The sequence below is a fragment of the Quercus suber genome, unplaced genomic scaffold (assembly GCF_002906115.3).
Source record: "Quercus suber isolate HL8 unplaced genomic scaffold, Cork oak 2.0 scaffold_235, whole genome shotgun sequence".
Lineage (NCBI taxonomy): Eukaryota > Viridiplantae > Streptophyta > Magnoliopsida > Fagales > Fagaceae > Quercus > Quercus suber.
This window is the reverse complement of record NW_027069692.1, coordinates 1-19,101: the sequence shown is the minus strand read 5'-3', so window position 1 is coordinate 19,101 and position 19,101 is coordinate 1. Positions and strand designations below refer to the sequence as shown.

Genomic DNA, 19,101 nt, shown 5'->3' with positions numbered 1-19,101 from the left:
TTTTTTTTTTTTTTTTTTTTTTTTTGTGATGTTAATATATTCAAGTTTTATTTTTATATTTTTTTTAATTTAAGTTTTTTAATGACTCTTAGAGCCACCACGGTCAATAATAACACCTAATTTCATCAAAATAATAATAATAATAAATACCATATTTAATAAAATATTTAAATTTTAAGTTTCTATAATTTAAAACTATGCATAAAATATAAGTTTAATCATCGAATAGTAAATAATATCCAAATTATATGAAATTTGGTATACTTTTTAAGAACATATAAAAGTATAACGAAATTCAATGGCAAGATTTTCAAAGTATTCATTCAAAAAAATTATTAAATAATGTAATATTATTTGTTAAAATTTCACGTTGCATAACATGCATTGACCTTCTTATTTATAGGATCGAACCGTGTCCAATGTTAGAGATTTTGTCACTCGAATGTAATTTTGGAGTGGGGAATCTGTCATTCTAATTTCTAAATTCTAACCAATCCAATGTTCCATTTATCAACCCAAAAAAAAAAAGGATCCAATGTTCCACTTTTGTACAACTTTTTTTTTTCCTTTTTCTTTTTAAAATTAGGGGTGGGTAATTTGGTTGGATAGTGTTTGTTTTGGGTATATAAGTAGAGAGAGTATTTGGTGCACAATGTAAAGCCATATTCTACCATGGTTCAATTTTAAATCATCTATAAGACACATGCATACACATTTGTCCAAACCATGTCATAATGTCGCACTATCAATAAGGGGAAGACGATCAGAGAGTTGGACAAACTTTCATTTCATGGTATGAAATATGTGAACATAACACAAATTTGTTGATTTTTATGGTCCCGTTACTTTTTTGCATTTATTTTTGGTTTCATGATTTAAAAAATAAATAAATAAATAAAAAATCGTACCTTAAGAATGGTACAAATATGCAATGAAGCTACTAAACTAATTAAAATGTATATGTTTCTTTACTCTAATTTAGTTTACTTTTTCTTTATAATATATATAAACAATATTATCCAAAATCATCTTACATAAAATATTACAAAATTATCCGTGCATTGCACGGACAACTTACTAGTTATAGTCAATTACGTGGACAATTATGGCAGAATGTGTGTTTGTTTAGTATTGGCTACTGACTATCGCGTATTGACACGGCTACTGACTTCCTATACCTGTGCTCAGCGACAGCATTCGTGGCCCTTTACATTCCACGTACATTTCAAAAAGATCATGGATTTTACCTGAGCCAGCTGTCCATACGTCACATAATGGTGAAAATGTTACTGATTGTGTTTCCGATTCATATAAGCTCCCAATTGGTACCAATGACTTTGCGTTAAGATAAAAATTACCCCCACTCACTCTACATTAATTTGTACCTTTCTCATTTTTTTACTTTTTTTTTTTATATTTAATAGTCCAGATTGAAAGTTGTTTTTTTTTTTTTTTAATCACAATCATCCATTACTATTACATTAGGAGTGCTGAACTCAATCCAAAATTTAATAAGAACGCTAAATTTTTTGTCAGTTTTGTACACCATTACCGATAACTTAGGCAAAATGATTAGGCTTCAAACCTGATAACCTTTATCCTTATAGTGTGCGTTTGCGTATTACTTCTTCAGCATTTGCGTTTGGCTGGTCCTATGGTACTGTTTATGGATTAGTCAAGTTGCGCAAAATGTGTGATTAGTGTTTTGGTTGTTTAAAAAATATTTTGTTACAGTGTTTTTAACAATAAGTTTTCAGTTTTCAACAAATAAGCGATATTTAAACATACACATAGTTTTAAGATCCATTTCTTATGGAGCAATGTTGTTAATATAGCATTTTACACAACTTTTACTATGTGGTGAGCTATGAGTAGTAAAAATGTACACCCACATGGATCTACAATTTTTTCTTCAGTGCTTATGTCTCACCACATGAGAAGTTTGATAAAGGTTGTGTAAAATGTTGTGATAATTGCTCTCTTTTATCTTGTTTACGTTATTTTTTAGGTTGTAACTATGAAATATATTAATTTTAAAAATTAATACACCTTCTAAGGAATAATTATTACATCCCTTTTAGAGATGAATGGTTATTTTAAATATTAGCTATTCATAAAGAATGATTATTCATGTAATAAAAACATAATCAAACTACTGAATAGCTAACCCATAGGAATAGCTCTTATATTACATTGTCTATTATAGTCTACCAAATGTACCCTAAACTTTTTGTGTGTATGGTAAGTTTGCTCTGGACAAGACACTGAAAGAGAAGGGAAAATGTTATGACATCTTCAGTTTATGGTTCAAACCCCAGTACTAACTACGCATCAAAAAATAAGAAGGAAGAATATGTAGGTTTCATTTGAATTTAAACTAGTGGTATAATAAAATAACAATAATAATAACTGAAAGTTCTGAGTATGATTCTCTTATAAAGTCTAAGTCTCATGGAATTTTGTTTTTAGTTTTTCCATTCCATTGTGTATGCACATGCATTTTATGATTATTTACCCACACAATTATTAGAAAGTGTGCTTAGTTCATATGCTTTTTTAAAAGTCGTTATTCAAAATATTCTATTATTTTAAAATTTGAAAAGTAACTATAAGGATTCAATTTGAATTTCTAGCCTAAGCGATAAATGAACTTAGGCAAAAAATATCTAATACAATGAATTTGTAGAGAGTGGGTTGAAAAACTGAGTTTTAACGAGTTGGACAACAAGTATAATGAATTCAAGTGACAAGAAAATGAAGATAAACTGATTTAATCTAAAGAAAATCGTCCTCAGCATAATCTAAGGAGATTAGTTTTTATATGTTTCTTTCCAATTTGATTACAAAGTTTGCTATTAATGGCTACAATGTTTTTCTCTTATATTTCTGATCCCCTTCTCTCAGAGTCCCCTTTCCATTTTATACTATTTTCTCCTTTTCATCTCCACCTTTCACGTGCAGATCAGATTGTAGGTGATGATCCTTGTCCCATCAACACCTTCTTAAAGTATTTAGGTAATAGCAGTAAGGCTGAAAGTTACTGTTCAAGTATCACTTCCTCATCAATATGGCCAGAGAGTTAGCTGCAGAGCATTTAATACAATGGTAGCAGCTTTCCCTTGAGATATTTCATGACCTTTCTCTATCCTGTTCCTTCCTGATACTTATCCTCATTCATGGAACAATCCAGAATGTTATTTTTGATGGCAGACCACACCCTCTGACCTCGACTTTGCTCAGCCGCGGAGGGATTCTTCTTCGGACCACCTTTTTGGACGACCTTAACCGGATTTCACCTCTTCACTTACTAACACGGTTCATCATGAAAGTGTTTACCCGTCCTCGGATTATTTAACATCCTTGGATTGGGCCAGGAGCCCAATATATACATAAATATGGGCTCCTGAGCCTAACACCCCTACAACTACTATTATAGAAACACTATTATTAATTTAAAATATAGCAAAATTCTTCTTTTAGATTGTACAATATAATGTAAATTTATATTATATACAAAAAAAAAAAAAAAAAAAAAGTGGCAAATATTATATACATTTGTAAAAAATATACAATATTCATCATTTCTTTACAAACATGTACAATATTTATTACTTTTTGTATGTTTGTCATGTCATGTAAGTTTACATTGAAATTGCAATCTAGACATAAAAATCACATTGAATATAAAGCAAATTGATGATCACTCACAAGTTAACAATATAGCTACTAGTCCTTTGCAGTACTACATAGTGATCTTTTTTTTTTTTTTAAGAAAGACACAGGACTAAAACACACTTAGTGATCTTATTTTGTTTGATTGAACTACATGTATCAACATATCAACCTATATTCATCAATGAAAATATCAATCAATAAAATAATAATATAATTAACAATCCTATTTTACATTACTATTTTATGAGTTAATATAGTTTTCTATCACTTCACTAAAACAAAGAGCAGCTGAGTCTTAAACTTAAAGTGAACACATTTGAATATTCAAATAGAGAGAGGGATTCAAAGAGAGATAAATACAGCAGTGGAGCCATAGAGGGCTTGAAGGCTAGATTTGTGCCGATTGTCCCTGGTTGGCTGGTCAGATCTTCAACTTGATGGAGCTCTTTGCAGCAAGCGGCGATGGGTGAATGATGAGATTGTTTGTTTGATTCATATAGATATAAAGATAAGTTTTTTTTTTTTTTTCCATTTTTATTAGGAGGAGTTCTGAATCTCTTGATTTAAGAGTCCTAAATAGAAAAGATTTGGGTTTATTTTTTCTATTTATCCTTTTGTGAGTGTTTGAATTTATTAAAATTATTTTGTTGCTTATTTTGGAGGAGCTATGGATCAACAACTCAATGAATGGCCAAATTTTATTTTTGATTCCGGGTTCTTTATATCAAAATTTCCTCTTTCGGTTGAAAGTAAACTATTCAAGGTCTGACTCTGAAGTTATTTCTTTCCAAAATTCTAGGGCGGCTGGTAAGTAAATTCCTCTTAAATTTTAAGATAATTTTTGGGCTTATACCTACTACTATTTTATTTCTTTCACATAAGGACACGGGGCCTGGGCCCCCTTGGGCACCCTACTAGGTCCGTCCCTGTCCGGAAGGCATGCGTCCAAGTCAACTGCCGAGTCGTTCAGGGTTTACGCCTTTCTAATGGCCCTTAACGATAGATGGCCTATCTTGAACTTGTATGTAGGAACGAAAGAGGTCAAGAGCTGGGAATCAATGGACCTTCTTTCTTCTATTCTTGTCGTTACAAATTTACTCTTTTTCTTGTTTAAAATCTCCTATGGAGTACTAGACAGCATAACTCCATCCCAAATTTTAAGTGATGGTGACACCATAGTGTCCAGAGAAGGAAACTTTGTACTGGGTTTCTTCAGTCCTGGAAGTTCCAAGAATCGTTACTTGGGAATTTGGTACAAGAGCATCCCAGTTCAAACTGTTGTTTGGGTTGCAAACAGAGTTCGCCCAATCAACGATACTGCATGCGTCCAAGCAGGGGCGGAGCTAGAAATTTTCCTTTGGGGGGGCCAGCCAAGACTAAATGATCATATTGATTAACAAGATAATATATATATATATATATATGTGNAACAGAGTTCGCCCAATCAACGATACTTCTGGGATTTTGATGATAAACAGCACTGGAAATCTTAACGTCATCCAGATAATTCGGTTGTTTGGTCAGCAAGCACTTTGAAAGAAGCTCAGAGTCCATTGTTACAACTCCTGGATACTGGGAATCTTGTGGTAACAGATGGCAATTCAGAAGATTATTTGTGGCAAAGCTTTGACTATCCATCTGATACAATTTTACCAGGGATGAAACATCGGTTGGGATTTGAAGAGAGGTCTCAACAGGCGCTTTATTGCATGGAAGAACTGGGATGACCCATCTCCTGGAACTTCTCATGAGATTGACACTTCATAACTACCCAGAGCTTATTTGGGCTGCAGGCTCAACACTGTTGTATTGTGTGTGTGTGTGTGTGTGACCCACTCATTACTGGACAAATTTGTCAACAAATTTGTCAAACATAGACAAATTTGTTAGTTTTGGAATGTGTATGAGCTTTTCAAATAAAATTAAGATTTATGTATCTAATCTAGTATTAGATGTGTTTGTCATACCAAAGCTTACTTAAATATGGTTGTCTTAGTTTGTTAGCATGAAATACTAAATATAAATAATGAATTAGACTATCAATTGGATTAATAAATAAGAGGAAGAAAAAAAAAATGATCAACCATAATATAAATAAATAGAAATTGAAATTGAACTTCGATAAAATGAATAGAATTTGATGTAAAATAGAAATGAAAAAGGAGAAGAAATGGAGGAGTAGAGAGATTAAGGAACACTTTCACCGTGAGTGATGAGGTAGAAGGAAAATACAAATTGAAAATGTGAAGTAATAACCTTCTATAAAGGGAAGCTACAGCCCAATAGTAAAAATTATACAAGTTGGGCTTGTGTGATGACATGTTGGGAGAGGAGAGATGAAGAAAGACTAACAAAAGGTTAACATAATTGAATAAATTTGATGAATCAAGGAGACTTGAGGGGGCCAATCAGTTTCATTTGAAGGGGCCAAATCTAACAAAAAAATTCTTTAGGGCCTATTTTTACCTGACTATAAAAAAAATTTGAACATTATGGCCCCCCCACAGTATAAGGCGGCTCCGCCCCTGCGTCCAAGTCAACTGCCGAGTCGTTCAGGGTTTATGCCTTTCTAATGGCCCTTAACGATAGATGGCCTATCTTGAACTTGTATATAGGAACGAAAGAGGTCAAGAGCTGGGAATCAAATTGATTCAATCAATGGACCTTCTTTCTTCTATTCTTGTCGTTACATATTTACTCTTTTTCTTGTTTAAAATCTCCTATGGAGTACTAGACAGCATAACTCCATCCCAAATTTTAAGTGATGGTGACACCATAGTGTCCAGAGAAGGAAACTTTGTACTGGGTTTCTTCAGTCCTGGAAGTTCCAAGAATCGGTACTTGGGAATTTGGTACAAGAGCATCCCAGTTCAAACTGTTGTTTGGGTTGCAAACAGAGTTCGCCCAATCAACGATACTTCTGGGATTTTGATGATAAACAGCACTGGAAATCTTAACGTCATCCAGCATAATTCGGTTGTTTGGTCAGCAAGCACTTTGAAAGAAGCTCAGAGTCCATTGTTACAACTCCTGGATACTGGGAATCTTGTGGTAACAGATAGCAATTCAGAAGATTATTTGTGGCAAAGCTTTGACTATCCATCTGATACAATTTTACCAGGGAAATGGACCTTCTTTCTTCTATTCTTGTCGTTACAAATTTACTCTTTTTCTTGTTTAAAATCTCCTATGGAGTACTAGACAGCATAACTCCATCCCAAATTTTAAGTGATGGTGACACCATAGTGTCCAGAGAAGGAAACTTTGTACTGGGTTTCTTCAGTCCTGGAAGTTCCAAGAATCGTTACTTGGGAATTTGGTACAAGAGCATCCCAGTTCAAACTGTTGTTTGGGTTGCAAACAGAGTTCGCCCAATCAACGATACTTCTGGGATTTTGATGATAAACAGCACTGGAAATCTTAACGTCATCCAGCATAATTCGGTTGTTTGGTCAGCAAGCACTTTGAAAGAAGCTCAGAGTCCATTGTTACAACTCCTGGATACTGGGAATCTTGTGGTAACAGATGGCAATTCAGAAGATTATTTGTGGCAAAGCTTTGACTGTCCATCTGATACAATTTTACCAGGGATGAAATTCGGTTGGGATTTGAAGAGAGGTCTCAACAGGCGCTTTATTGCATGGAAGAACTGGGATGACCCATCTCCTGGGAACTTTATCTTTGAGATGACACTTCATAACTACCCAGAATTTTATTTGTGGCAAGGCTCAACAATATACTTCCGTACTGCGCCTTGGAATGGCTATGGCTTCAGTGGTTCACCTGGACTAAAGCCAAATCCGGTGTTTGCCTTCGAATTTGTGTTCAATCAAGATGAGGCCTACTTCATGTTTACCCTGAAACAGTCACTTTACACAAGAACACTTCCCAACCAAACTAACTCTATGTTTCAAATCTTAATATGGACAGAACAAAGTTGGAATCTTTATGGATCTCTTCCTATAGACTACTGTGATACTTACGCCCTTTGTGGAGCCTATGCAAGATGTCTTGTTACCGACGCTCCAATCTGCCAATGTTTAAAGGGATTCAAACCCAAGTCACAACAAAGATGGGATTCAATAGATTGGTCCCAAGGATGTGTACGCAATAAACGATTGAGCTGCGAGGAGAAAAGCACACATGGGTTTCTTAAATTTTCTGGATTGAAACTCCCAGATACTACACACTCATGGGTGAACACAAAAATGAATCTCAAGGAATGCAGGGCAGAATGCTTGAATAACTGTTCTTGTACGGCTTATACAAACTCAGATATCAGAGAAGGTGCTGGCTGCGCCATCTGGTTTGGTGATCTAGTAGATATTAAACAGTTTCCGGCTGGTGGACAGGATCTATACATTCGGATGCACCCTTCAGAACTGGGTATGAGTTTGATTTTGTGAAAGATGATCTTCAATTACTGTTTTCAATTGTCTTTCAATTTTTTGTTTTTTAGAATTTAAAATATATTTATCCATGGTAGACGGGATTAAGGAACACATTAGGAAATTAATCCTTCACAAGTGAACCAAAGCTCTAATACCAAATAAAAATTACTTGTGACCCCTAATACAACTTAACTACCAATTTTAACCAATTATTCTGTATTAAGTGAAGTACTTGATTCATCAAATATTCAAGCATGAAAATAAGCATAGATATACATTAGAGCATATGAACCACAAACACACATTAACAGTTGCGGAGCTACGTTGTCCATGGCCCCCTAGAATTTTAATTTTCTTCTACTGTTAGGCTATGAGTCTTTTTTCTTTTTCTTTTTCTTTTTTCTTTTGATACCAAAACAAGAAAAGGATTACATTCAGATAAAATAGAGTCCGGAGCTCTCAAAAGGACAACAAGCATAGAGTATTGCTTAACAATATTATGAATATCATCTATTAAACTATCAATCCACCAAGGCCAGTAGCTCTTAGATCTCCAGAAGAGTTGAATTTCCTTCTTAGGATCTTGAAAAGCCGTGAGAAATGCATTTTTGACAATTGCACATCCTTCCCTTGATTTACCAATCAGGGCAGCACCTTGTCCTCCTCTAATTACTTTGCTGGAGGTTTCAACAAGATACAACAGCTGCCAAGCTTCTTGATAGGGCCAAACCAGGGTAAGGTGCTGGTTGTCTTCCTCTGATGTTGGGTCTTGACCTGTAAGAGTTTTAGGAAAAGCAGCATTGTACTTGAGAGTTAAAGCATTTGAGATTAGTATAACCTCCCTAGCATTGGGTAGCTTTCCTTCAAAGACTATGCCATTTCTGTGATTCCATATACACCAAAGGGTAACAAACAAGGTAGGGATGCAGGTCTTGATTCCGGTTTCCTTTTGGCTTCCTTGTAACCAGTTAGAAATCCAATCAGAAATAGTGTGGTAGTGAAGAGTATCAGTACGAGTAGTTATTTCACTGCCTAACCAAACGGCTCTAGCAAAATGGCATTTGAGGAACAAGTGCTCTAAAGTTTCCCTATCTTCTTGACAAAAAGGACAGGTATCCAAACAATTTAAACCTCTATGGATAAGGGTGTTTCTAACAGGGAGGGCTGAGTGTAAGACTTTCCAGATAAATTGCAGAATTTGTTGGGGTAGAGGGATTTTCCAAAAAGTTTTCCATATCTTTTGTGGGATAGCAGCTGGGTTTGGGAGAGCTGGAAGGTTGTCATTGAGAAGGATGGAATAGGCCTTTTTCACTTGGAATTTACCAGTGGTAGAGAAAGGCCAAATGATTTTGTCTTGGGATTCCAAAGGTCTCAATTTGGGTATTGAGATGTTCAGGATGTTCTCAGCTTCTTCCTTATTGTAAAGAGAAGCGATGAGTGGCAGGTCCCAAGTATTGGTGGCAGGTTTAATCAGATTGGCAACACAAAGGGCAGGATCTAAGGTTGAAGGGTTTTTTGGTTTAAACCAAGCTGGATGTTGGAGTGGGATGCTATGTCCTGTACTTACTTTCCAAGTGCACTGGAAAAGTTTGGGATTGGGTTTGTTCATAATATTTTTCCAGGAACAGGAGCTGCTTCGTTTGGGTTTGTGTGAGAGAATGTGTTCCCGTTGACAATATTTTGAGGTAAGTCTTTGCCAGGATGGATTTATTACAATACTTAATAAATAATTTTGTTTTTAAAAATAATGATGATGTGGCAAGCTGGGGAGAAGTTAACAAAAAGTCAAAAATTTCGGTTATATATATATATATATATATGTTGTATTGGTGGTGCTTAAAATAATAGTTTGTAAAATTCTGTATGTGTATATAGTGAACTAGACCCTTTTTTTGTATTTTCATTAATGTTTAAGTATATGACAATTTATTAATTTGATAATTTTGTATTTATAGATTTATGAATTATGATTATTTTATCAATATTGCAATTTGGTCCCCTAGGTTTCTTAAATTTTCTGGATTGAAACTCCCAGATACTACACACTCATGGGTGAACACAAAAATGAATCTCAAGGAATGCAGGGCAGAATGCTTGAATAACTGTTCTTGTACGGCTTATACAAACTCAGATATCAGAGAAGGTGCTGGCTGCGCCATCTGGTTTGGTGATCTAGTAGATATTAAACAGTTTCCGGCTGGTGGACAGGATCTATACATTCGGATGCACCCTTCAGAACTGGGTATGAGTTTGATTTTGTGAAAGATGATCTTCAATTACTGTTTTCAATTGTCTTTCAATTTTTTGTTTTTAAGAATTTAAAATATTTTTATCCATGGTAGACGGGATTAAGGAACACATTAGGGAATTAATCCTTCACAAGTGAACCAAAGCTCTGATACCAAATAAAAATTACTTTTGACCCCTAATACAACTTAACTACCAATTTTAACCAATTATTCTGTATTAAGTGAAGTACTTGATTCATCAAATATTCAAGCATGAAAATAAGCATAGATATACATTAGAGCATATGAACCACAAACACACATTAACAGTTGCGGAGCTACGTTGTCCATGGCCCCCTAGAATTTTAATTTTCTTCTACTGTTAGGCTATGAGTCTTTTTCTTTTTTTTTTGTGATACCAAAACAAGAAAAGGATTACATCACAGAGTTGGGAGACTGACTTGCTACCATATTAGCAAGTTTCTTACATTCAGATAAAATAGAGTCCGGAGCTCTCAAAAGGACAACAAGCATAGAGTATTGCTTAACAATATTATGAATATCATCTATTAAACTATCAATCCACCAAGGCCAGTTGCTCTTAGATCTCCAGAAGAGTTGAATTTCCTTACTGTCAGTTAGGATCACCACCCTTTGAAGACCTGAATGGGCTGTGTAAATGAGTGCTTCACGGATTGCAGCAAGCTTTGCCTTCTTAGGATCTTGAAAAGCCGTGAGAAATGCATTTTTGACAATTGGACATCCTTCCCTTGATTTACCAACCAGGGCAGCACCTTGTCTTCCTCTAATTACTTTGCTGGAGGTTTCAACAAGATACAACAGCTGCCAAGCTTCTTGATAGGGCCAAACCGGGGTAAGGTGATGGTTGTCTTCCTCTGATGTTGGGTCTTGACCTGTAAGAGTTTTAGAAAAAGCGGCACTGTACTTGAGAGTTAAAGCATTTGAGATTAGTATAACCTCCCTAGCATTGGGTAGCTTTCCTTCAAAGACTGCCATTTCTGTGATTCCATATACACCAAAGGGTAACAAACAAGGTAGGGATGCAGGTCTTGATTCGGGTTTCCTTTTGGCTTCCTTGTAACCAGTCAGAAATCCAATCAGAAATAGTGTGGTAGGGAAGAGTATCAGTACGAATAGTTATTTCACTGCCTAACCAAACGGCTCTAGCAAAATGGCATTTGAGGAACAAGTGCTCTAAAGTTTCCCTATCTTCTTGACAAAAAGGACAGGTATCCAAACAATTTAAACCTCTATGGATAAGAGTGTTTCTAACAGGGAGGGCTGAGTGTAAGACTTTCCAGATAAATTGCAGAATTTGTTGGGGTAGAGGGATTTTCCAAAAAGTTTTCCATATCTTTTGTGGGATAGCAGCTGGGTTTGGGAGAGCTGGAAGGTTGTCATTGAGAAGGATGGAATAGGCTTTTTTCACTTGGAATTTACCAGTGGTAGAGAAAGGCCAAATGATTTTGTCTTGGGATTCCAAAGGTCTCAATTTGGGTATTGAGATGTTCAGGATGTTCTCAGCTTCTTCCTTATTGTAAAGAGAAGTGATGAGTTGCAGGTCCCAAGTATTGGTGGCAGGTTTAATCAGATTGGCAACACAAAGGGCAGGATCTAAGGTTGAAGGGTTTTTTGGTTTAAACCAAGCTGGATGTTGGAGTGGGAGGCTATGTCCTGTACTTACTTTCCAAGTGCATTGGAAAAGTTTGGGATTGGGTTTATTCTTAATATTTTTCCAGGAACAGGAGCTGCTTGGTTTGGGTTTGTGTGAGAGAATGTGTTCCCGTTGACAATATTTTGAGGTAAGTCTTTGCCAGGATGGATTGGGGTTGTTGAATGATTCTCCAAAATTGTTTAGCTATTAAGGCTTGGTTCATCAATTTAAATTTCCTTATACCCAATCCACCTTCATTTCTAGGTCTACAGATGGTGTCCCAATTGATAAGATGGAGTTTTCTATATTCTCCAGCCAACTACCATCCTCAGCTTTGATTTGGGTGATTCTGTTTCAGAGTCTTCTGTTTCTTGTAATGGTTTGAAAATATTTTGTGTTTCGATCTCCCTTGATAATCCAAGTACTCCGAGCTTTCTGAGCCCACATAATTTCCTCTCTATCCAATAAGGTTTCTAGCTGAGAACTAACATCCATTTCTTTTTGAACATCCTGTAAGGATTTGACACTGGCTTGGATTTGTTGTAGTTCTTCTTTCTTTTTTGCTATCTCCCTTTGAATCTGCCAAAAACAGTATGATTCCAACCTTTAAGCTCCTCCTTTACCTTTTTAATTCTCTGGACCAACTTGAATGCACGAGAACCCTGGTAATTGGTTTTCCAAGCTTCCTGTATTATGCCAAAACAATCTGGGTGGGATGTCCACATCCACTCAAATCTGAAAGGTCTTTGTCCAAAAGGGGGTCTCCAAGTAGTATCAAGTAAAATGGGGCCATGGTCGGAGCACATAATGGGAGAAAGGTCTTTGTCCAAAAGGGGGTCTCCAAGTAGTATCAAGTAAAATGGGGCCATGGTCGGAGCACATAATGGGAAGGTTTTGGATGAGGCAATGGGGGTAGGCATTACACCATTCCCAATTTGCAAAGGCCCTGTCTAATTTTTCCATCACAAAATCAGTACCTGGCCTCTTATTTTTCCAAGTATATGAAAGACCTTTAGATTCTATGGGTAAGAGGCTCAGGTTTGATGAGCAACTTCTCAATTCCTGACTACCTTGTATCCCTGTATCCTTAAAAGCTAATTTATCCTCAAAATCCAGTACTTGGTTAAAATCACCTATACATAACCATCTACCATTAATATGAATATCCCTGCCCAGTTGTTCTAATTTTTGCCAAACTTCATTTCTTTTAGAAAGTGTGGGGTGGCGAGGGTTGAAGAAATATGAGCTAAATTCAGTTGGGTAGTCTCTGGTTCAGATTGTGGTGAGGCATTGTTTTGGTCTATAGTGTTAGGGGTGGGTTGATTTTCCATCATACGGTTTGGGCTAGCAAGGTTCGGGCTTGAGTTTTGGGCTACAATTGGGCTTTGGGCTGAAATGTGAATAATTGTTTCCCCTGAGATTTGGTTATTCTGATAGCAACAGAAAAAGTAAAAGGTTATGGGCCCCCAAGAAAAATATGACCCCCCACTTCTTTCTAGGAACTCTACTTACTGCTTAGTCCAATAGATAATAGCCCAAAGTCCTCCAAATAAAATACTAGCTAACTCTCCCAATTTTTCAAATAATTTGTTGTCAATTCAATAGACAATAACCCCTGGGTAATTCTTAAATGTTTTGGGAGCAATGCTCCCCCCTCTCACATGAGGGGTGCGCCCCGTGGTGGGACCCACATGTGGGGCCCATCCCTCATGTGAGAGGAGGGAGCATTACTCCCGAAACACCTAAGTTTTTTCCATAACTTACACTCTCAAAATAACATCTTTTACCACTCATTTTCAAACAAAATTTACTTTTTTCCCATCCTTCTCAACCTCAAGAAGCCACCTATGGGATTCTCAATAGATACCAGCCCCATGTTTCTTTCCTCTCATTGTTTATTGCTCTAACACTTTAACTCGGAAACAAATAAACTCGTTTTTTTTTTTTTTAGCCTTCATGAAAGTAATTGAACCTCAACATTTTAAGTTTCTTTGTTTATTTAACACCACATGGGCATTTAGATTTATGCTTTGCTATATATATATATATATATATGATAATGGTCATTTAGTTTATGAATATGCTTTGTTTATTAAGAATATGTTGTTCAATTTTTTTGTATTGCTATATGATAATATATTATATCTCTCTCCATATCATCATTTTTTTTTTTTAAATTTGAAATTTGGTGCTGAATAATTCATTAAAAAAATATGGAAATTTCAATACTATGCATGGGAACCTACTTGTTTGTGTAGTCGACTAAAATGATTTTATAAAATCTTAAATTGAGTAAGAAACTACACCATTGCATGAATTGCTCCTGTACAACTTCAATTTGTGTTACAATTTGATGAAAAAGTCATTGCGTGAACGTGCAATGGCTTTCAAAAAATATTAAAGAATTAGAAGATTCATTGCTTAAAAATTATTGAAACAAAACAAAATATATATGACTACACAATAGAAAAATATAAGAGAAAGATGGTTACATTCAAAAGAATAATTCATGACTATAAGCCTATAACTATTGAGAAGAATCAAAAAATTAAGAGCTTACAAATATGTGTGTGTGTGTGACTACACAACAGAGAAATATAAGAGAAGGATGTGTTACACTCAAAATAATAATTCATGGCTATAGTCATTGAAATTTGCCAAATAGTTTAAGATATTGCAAAAATATAACTCAAAAATTCAGATGTTAAAAATTTCGAAAGGCCAAAAAATATTAAAGAATCATAAGATTTACTTCCTATAAATTATTGAAACAAAACAATATATATATATATATATATGATTATACAATAGAGAAATATAAAAGAAAGTTTGATTACATTCAAAAGAATAATACATGCATGGTATAGTTGTTGAAATTTGCTAAACATGTTCAAATATTGCAAAACTTCCAAAAAGCCAAAAATATATGACTATTCAAAAGAGAAAATTAAGAAAAAGAAAAAAGTACATAAACCCATAAAGTAATAAATTTTAAATTTTAATGAGTCTAAACTTTAAACAATGAAAAAAAAATCATCTGTGAGGTTGTGTTCCTAGCAACCCAGAAAGAAAAAGTAAAGTGTAAAAAAACCATGAAATACCATCAAGCAATTAGTTTTAATGGGTTTAAACTATATACCGTGAACAAAAATAATCATAAACAATCATAGGTGCAGGATTTAGTTACCAAGATTAGATGGTTGTAAAACACATCCTTTCAACATCGATTTAGGGTTATGCCGAAGAATATCAAGCCCTTGCATGGATGTTATTTGTGGGTGACTGTGCAACACTGCAATTCATAGACTCTATTGTTAATAAGACAATCGTGTTCAAATTTAAAAGCAATTAGGTGGTCTTTATACAACAGGATTTATTCTCGTTGAAGAATCAACTTCCTCACCAAGTTATATTTAGGGTTTTGAGGAGGGAAGAGAGGAGTCCTAACATGAGTCTAATTAATAAATTAATAAATAAAATTAATTATAATGAGGTATAAATTTGTGAAGCTTGCAAAACTAATGTGTTAAAATTTTAAATGGTCACTAAAAAGTAAAAAACTTTAGTTTTATATTATAATAATAATAATATATAGTTTAATAAGGACATAAAAAAATTCATACAATTCATTGTTAAATGAATAATTGATGTTTTGTGAGCTTGATCTAATCCGATAAACCCAACCCCATAGTTACTTTATCAACACAAAATCTCTTTCAACTTTTAGATGGATAATGTAGATATAATAAAATATAAACAAAACTTAGGTACAGTACCTTAGGTGCCGTTCTTTAGGTTTTCCTCTTAAAACATACACTTCCTTCCCATGTGAAAAAATTCACATAGTAGAATCTTAAAATGAGAACTTAAAGAATAACACCTAAGTATTGTACCTAAGTCTTACTCATAAAATATATATTGCCGACCAAACACATGTTTAAAGTTCCATGCAATTTTTCTCAAAAGAAAGTTTTGTGCAAGTCATCTAAGTAATTATATATAATAATAGTGCTCAATAATTAATTTTGTTTAAAAAAATAATGATGATGTGGCAAGGTCTGGAGAGGTCAACAAAAAATCAAAAGTTTTGGTTTTATATATATAAACTTAAATACAGTACCTTAGGTGTTGTTCCTTAGGTTCCTCTTTTAAAATTCAATCATGTGATTAACTAAAAAATACACTTCCTTCCTATGAGAAAAAATCCACATGGGAGAATCTTAAAATAAGAACCTAAAGAACAACACCTAAATACTATACATAAGTCTTGCTCATAAAATATATATTGCCGACCAAACACATGTTTAAAGTTCTGTGCAATTTTTCTAAAAAAAAAGTTTTGTGCAAGTTATCTAAGTAATTAAAGATAATAATAATACTTAATAAATAATTTTGTTTTTAAAAATAATGATGATGTGGCCAGCTCGGGAGAACTTAACAAAAAGTCAAAAATTTCGGTTATATATATATATATATATGTGTTGGATTGGTGGTGCTTCAAATAATAGTTTGCAAAATTCTGTATGTGTATATAGTGAACTAGACCCTTTTTTGTATTTTCATTAATGTTTAAGTATATGACAATTTATTAATTTAATAATTTTGTATTTATAGATTTATGAATTATGATTATTTTATCAATATTGCAATTTGGTCCCCTCAAGTTAAAATTCCTGAATATGCCCTTGCACATACATAGGAAAGAGCATCTGTTCACAGAGTGAAAAACCAATAGGTAAACGTACTTTGTGGCCGAGCCCAACTAATCAAATCAAATATGAAGGTTGTTGCGGTATGTACTATACTTACTAGGCTTTATATGTACAAGCACATGAAGTGCATCCAATCTCCTCACTCCTGCTATCAACTTCAGACTCATGCCTTGTCCTTCACAATCACTTGGTACCACAAGTCAATCCATCTACTGTAAAACCGATCTCTTATTCACTCCAAAGCTTCTTGAAGATTTGATGTAGTCTCTATGGTTTTAGTAGCAACTCCAACACAGTTAAGGTGATCTTTGTGTCTAAAAGAGTCAAACTCTAAAGGATGTTCACTGGGAAAGGATTGCAAGACAAATATTAGCCATCTCTAGGTTTTTCTACGTTTTACTGTGGTTGTCTTCCTTCTCAAAGGATTAGGGTTGAAAAAGGTATTTACACAAGTCAGGTTTAGGCTTAGTGTGGCTACCAAAGCAGCCTTGAAAGAAAATAACAGAATTTTCATAATGAGGTCTCGGTCAACTGAGTGTCTATGGAGAGTTTCTGTCTGAATCAACCATCTCACACAACCAAGCCTCCAATCTCGCTCGACTGAGTTCATTAGTCTTGCACAATGAGAAGATCCGTCAACCTTTAGCCCTCATTACCACAATCACATTACAAGTACAAAACTTAAAAATTACAAGTAAATTTGTCATGGAATTAGCTCACATATGCTCAACTGACTTATAGTACATCCAGGGACTATAATCAATGATCTAATACTTCTACCAGAAAGAAACATAAAACTTAAAAAAAAAAAAAAAAAAATGAAACAATTACTTAATTGCTGTCTGATCTAGGATCAATCCACAAATTAAACAAGAAGAAAAGGGTGGTGGTCATCATAACAGCATCAATCATTTCTGGATTGCTTACTTTGGGGTTGCTTTGGCGTTTCACATGGAAGACAACAAATAGAAGACGTAAGTATACCCATCCATTTTTCCAATATATATATATATATACACACACACACACTCATCCATCCTTGCTCATATTAAAGCAAGATTTTAAATGAGCATGATAAATTGTACAAAGACTAAAATTAAAAGCAGTTCCTGAAAAGGTTATATATGGGTTCAATAGGTGAAAGAAAGAAAGAAGATGTAGACGTACCATTATTTAATTTCACAACGGTTGCTACAGCAACAAACAAATTCTCTCCTGCAAATGTGATCGGGGCAGGTGGATTTGGTCCTGTTTATAAGGTAAAAAGGATTCTGATTTAATTACAGCTCAAAAAATTTATGGTGATACTATAAAAATTTAGACGGAAAGATTCATCTTTAACTGATGATTTGCAGGGAAATCTACGTAACGGACAAGATATTGCAGTGAAGAGGTTATCAAAGAGTTCAAGACAAGGTCTTGAAGAGTTCAAGAATGAAGTTGTTCTCATTGCCAAACTTCAACATAAGAATCTTGTCAAGCTTTTAGGCTACTGTGTTCAAGGAGATGAAAAGATGTTAATCTATGAGTACATGCCCAACAAAAGCTTGGATTGTTTCATTTTTGGTATGATTCTCTTGACCCTTAATGTATGATAATTACTTTCCATCTTTTAAATGTTGCGTGCCTGTGTGTCTTAACTCTTGTCTATTATGTATTTGAATAGAATCCTCCAATTGATTTTCAAAAGAACTTCACAAAAAGAACTAAAAATAGAGATAGATGCAATCATGGTAACAAGGGCAAAAATTGTATGCAGAACAAAATGATACTCTGCTAGCATGGCCAAAGCGTTTTGACATTATTATCGGGATTGTGCGAGGACTTCTCTATCTTCACGAGGACTCTAGACTTCAAGTCATCCACAGGGATCTAAAAGCAAGCAATATTTTATTAGATATCAACTTAAACCCAAAAATATCAGATTTTGGCTTAGCAAGAACTTTTGTAGGGGATGAAAGTGAAGAGAAGACAGATAGAGTTGTTGGAACATAGTAAGTAATATAAAATTGGCACTAGATAAAGAGAGAGAGAGAGAGAGAGAGAGAGAGAGAGAGAGAGAGAGAGAGAGTTTTCCACTTACATGTCCCAAAAGGTTATGATGGTGATTTGGGTGATAAAATTTTCTGATTTTCATGGAACTCACTATCTCTAACATAAGCACACCCATGCTAAACACATCAGATTTCACTGAAAATCTTCCATCAACTGCATACTCAGGAGACATTAGCCGCTGCATGAAACCATCAAATAAGCTTATTATCAAATAAGCTTTATTATCATTATTGTTGTTACTGATAACTTAAATTTTAGTACGTCTTTAACATATCACCTCACCCTTACATCATGTTATAAGGGAATGAGGGTACTTTGAGTCAAAGCACATTGATTAAATATTTGCTACAATTTGAAAAACAAAA

At 34.5% G+C, this 19,101-nt stretch overlaps 1 protein-coding gene across 1 annotated transcript; it reads left to right on the top strand.

The window, feature by feature from the left end:
- Positions 1–6,798: 6,798 nt before the first annotated feature.
- Positions 6,799–18,694, top strand: LOC112024976 (uncharacterized). Its single transcript, XM_065780431.1, has 7 exons — positions 6,799–8,080; positions 9,321–9,434; positions 10,022–10,308; positions 17,533–17,655; positions 17,819–17,940; positions 18,037–18,247; positions 18,441–18,694. The coding sequence occupies exons 1-7, from the start codon at positions 6,801–6,803 to the stop codon at positions 18,674–18,676; spliced, it is 2,373 nt and encodes a 790-aa protein (XP_065636503.1). The 5' UTR covers positions 6,799–6,800; the 3' UTR covers positions 18,677–18,694.
- The last annotated feature ends 407 nt before the right edge of the window (positions 18,695–19,101 follow it).

Bases quoted from the DNA above. Each gene is read 5' to 3' on its own strand.
- LOC112024976 (XM_065780431.1), top strand. From the start codon at position 6,801: ATGGACCTTCTTTCTTCTATTCTTGTCGTTACAAATTTACTCTTTTTC. The intron at 8,081-9,320 runs AAAGATGATCTT...GTGGGATAGCAG, and splicing joins GGTATGAGTTTGATTTTGTG to CTGGGTTTGGGAGAGCTGGA. The intron at 10,309-17,532 runs GTATGAGTTTGA...TGTCTGATCTAG, and splicing joins GATGCACCCTTCAGAACTGG to GATCAATCCACAAATTAAAC.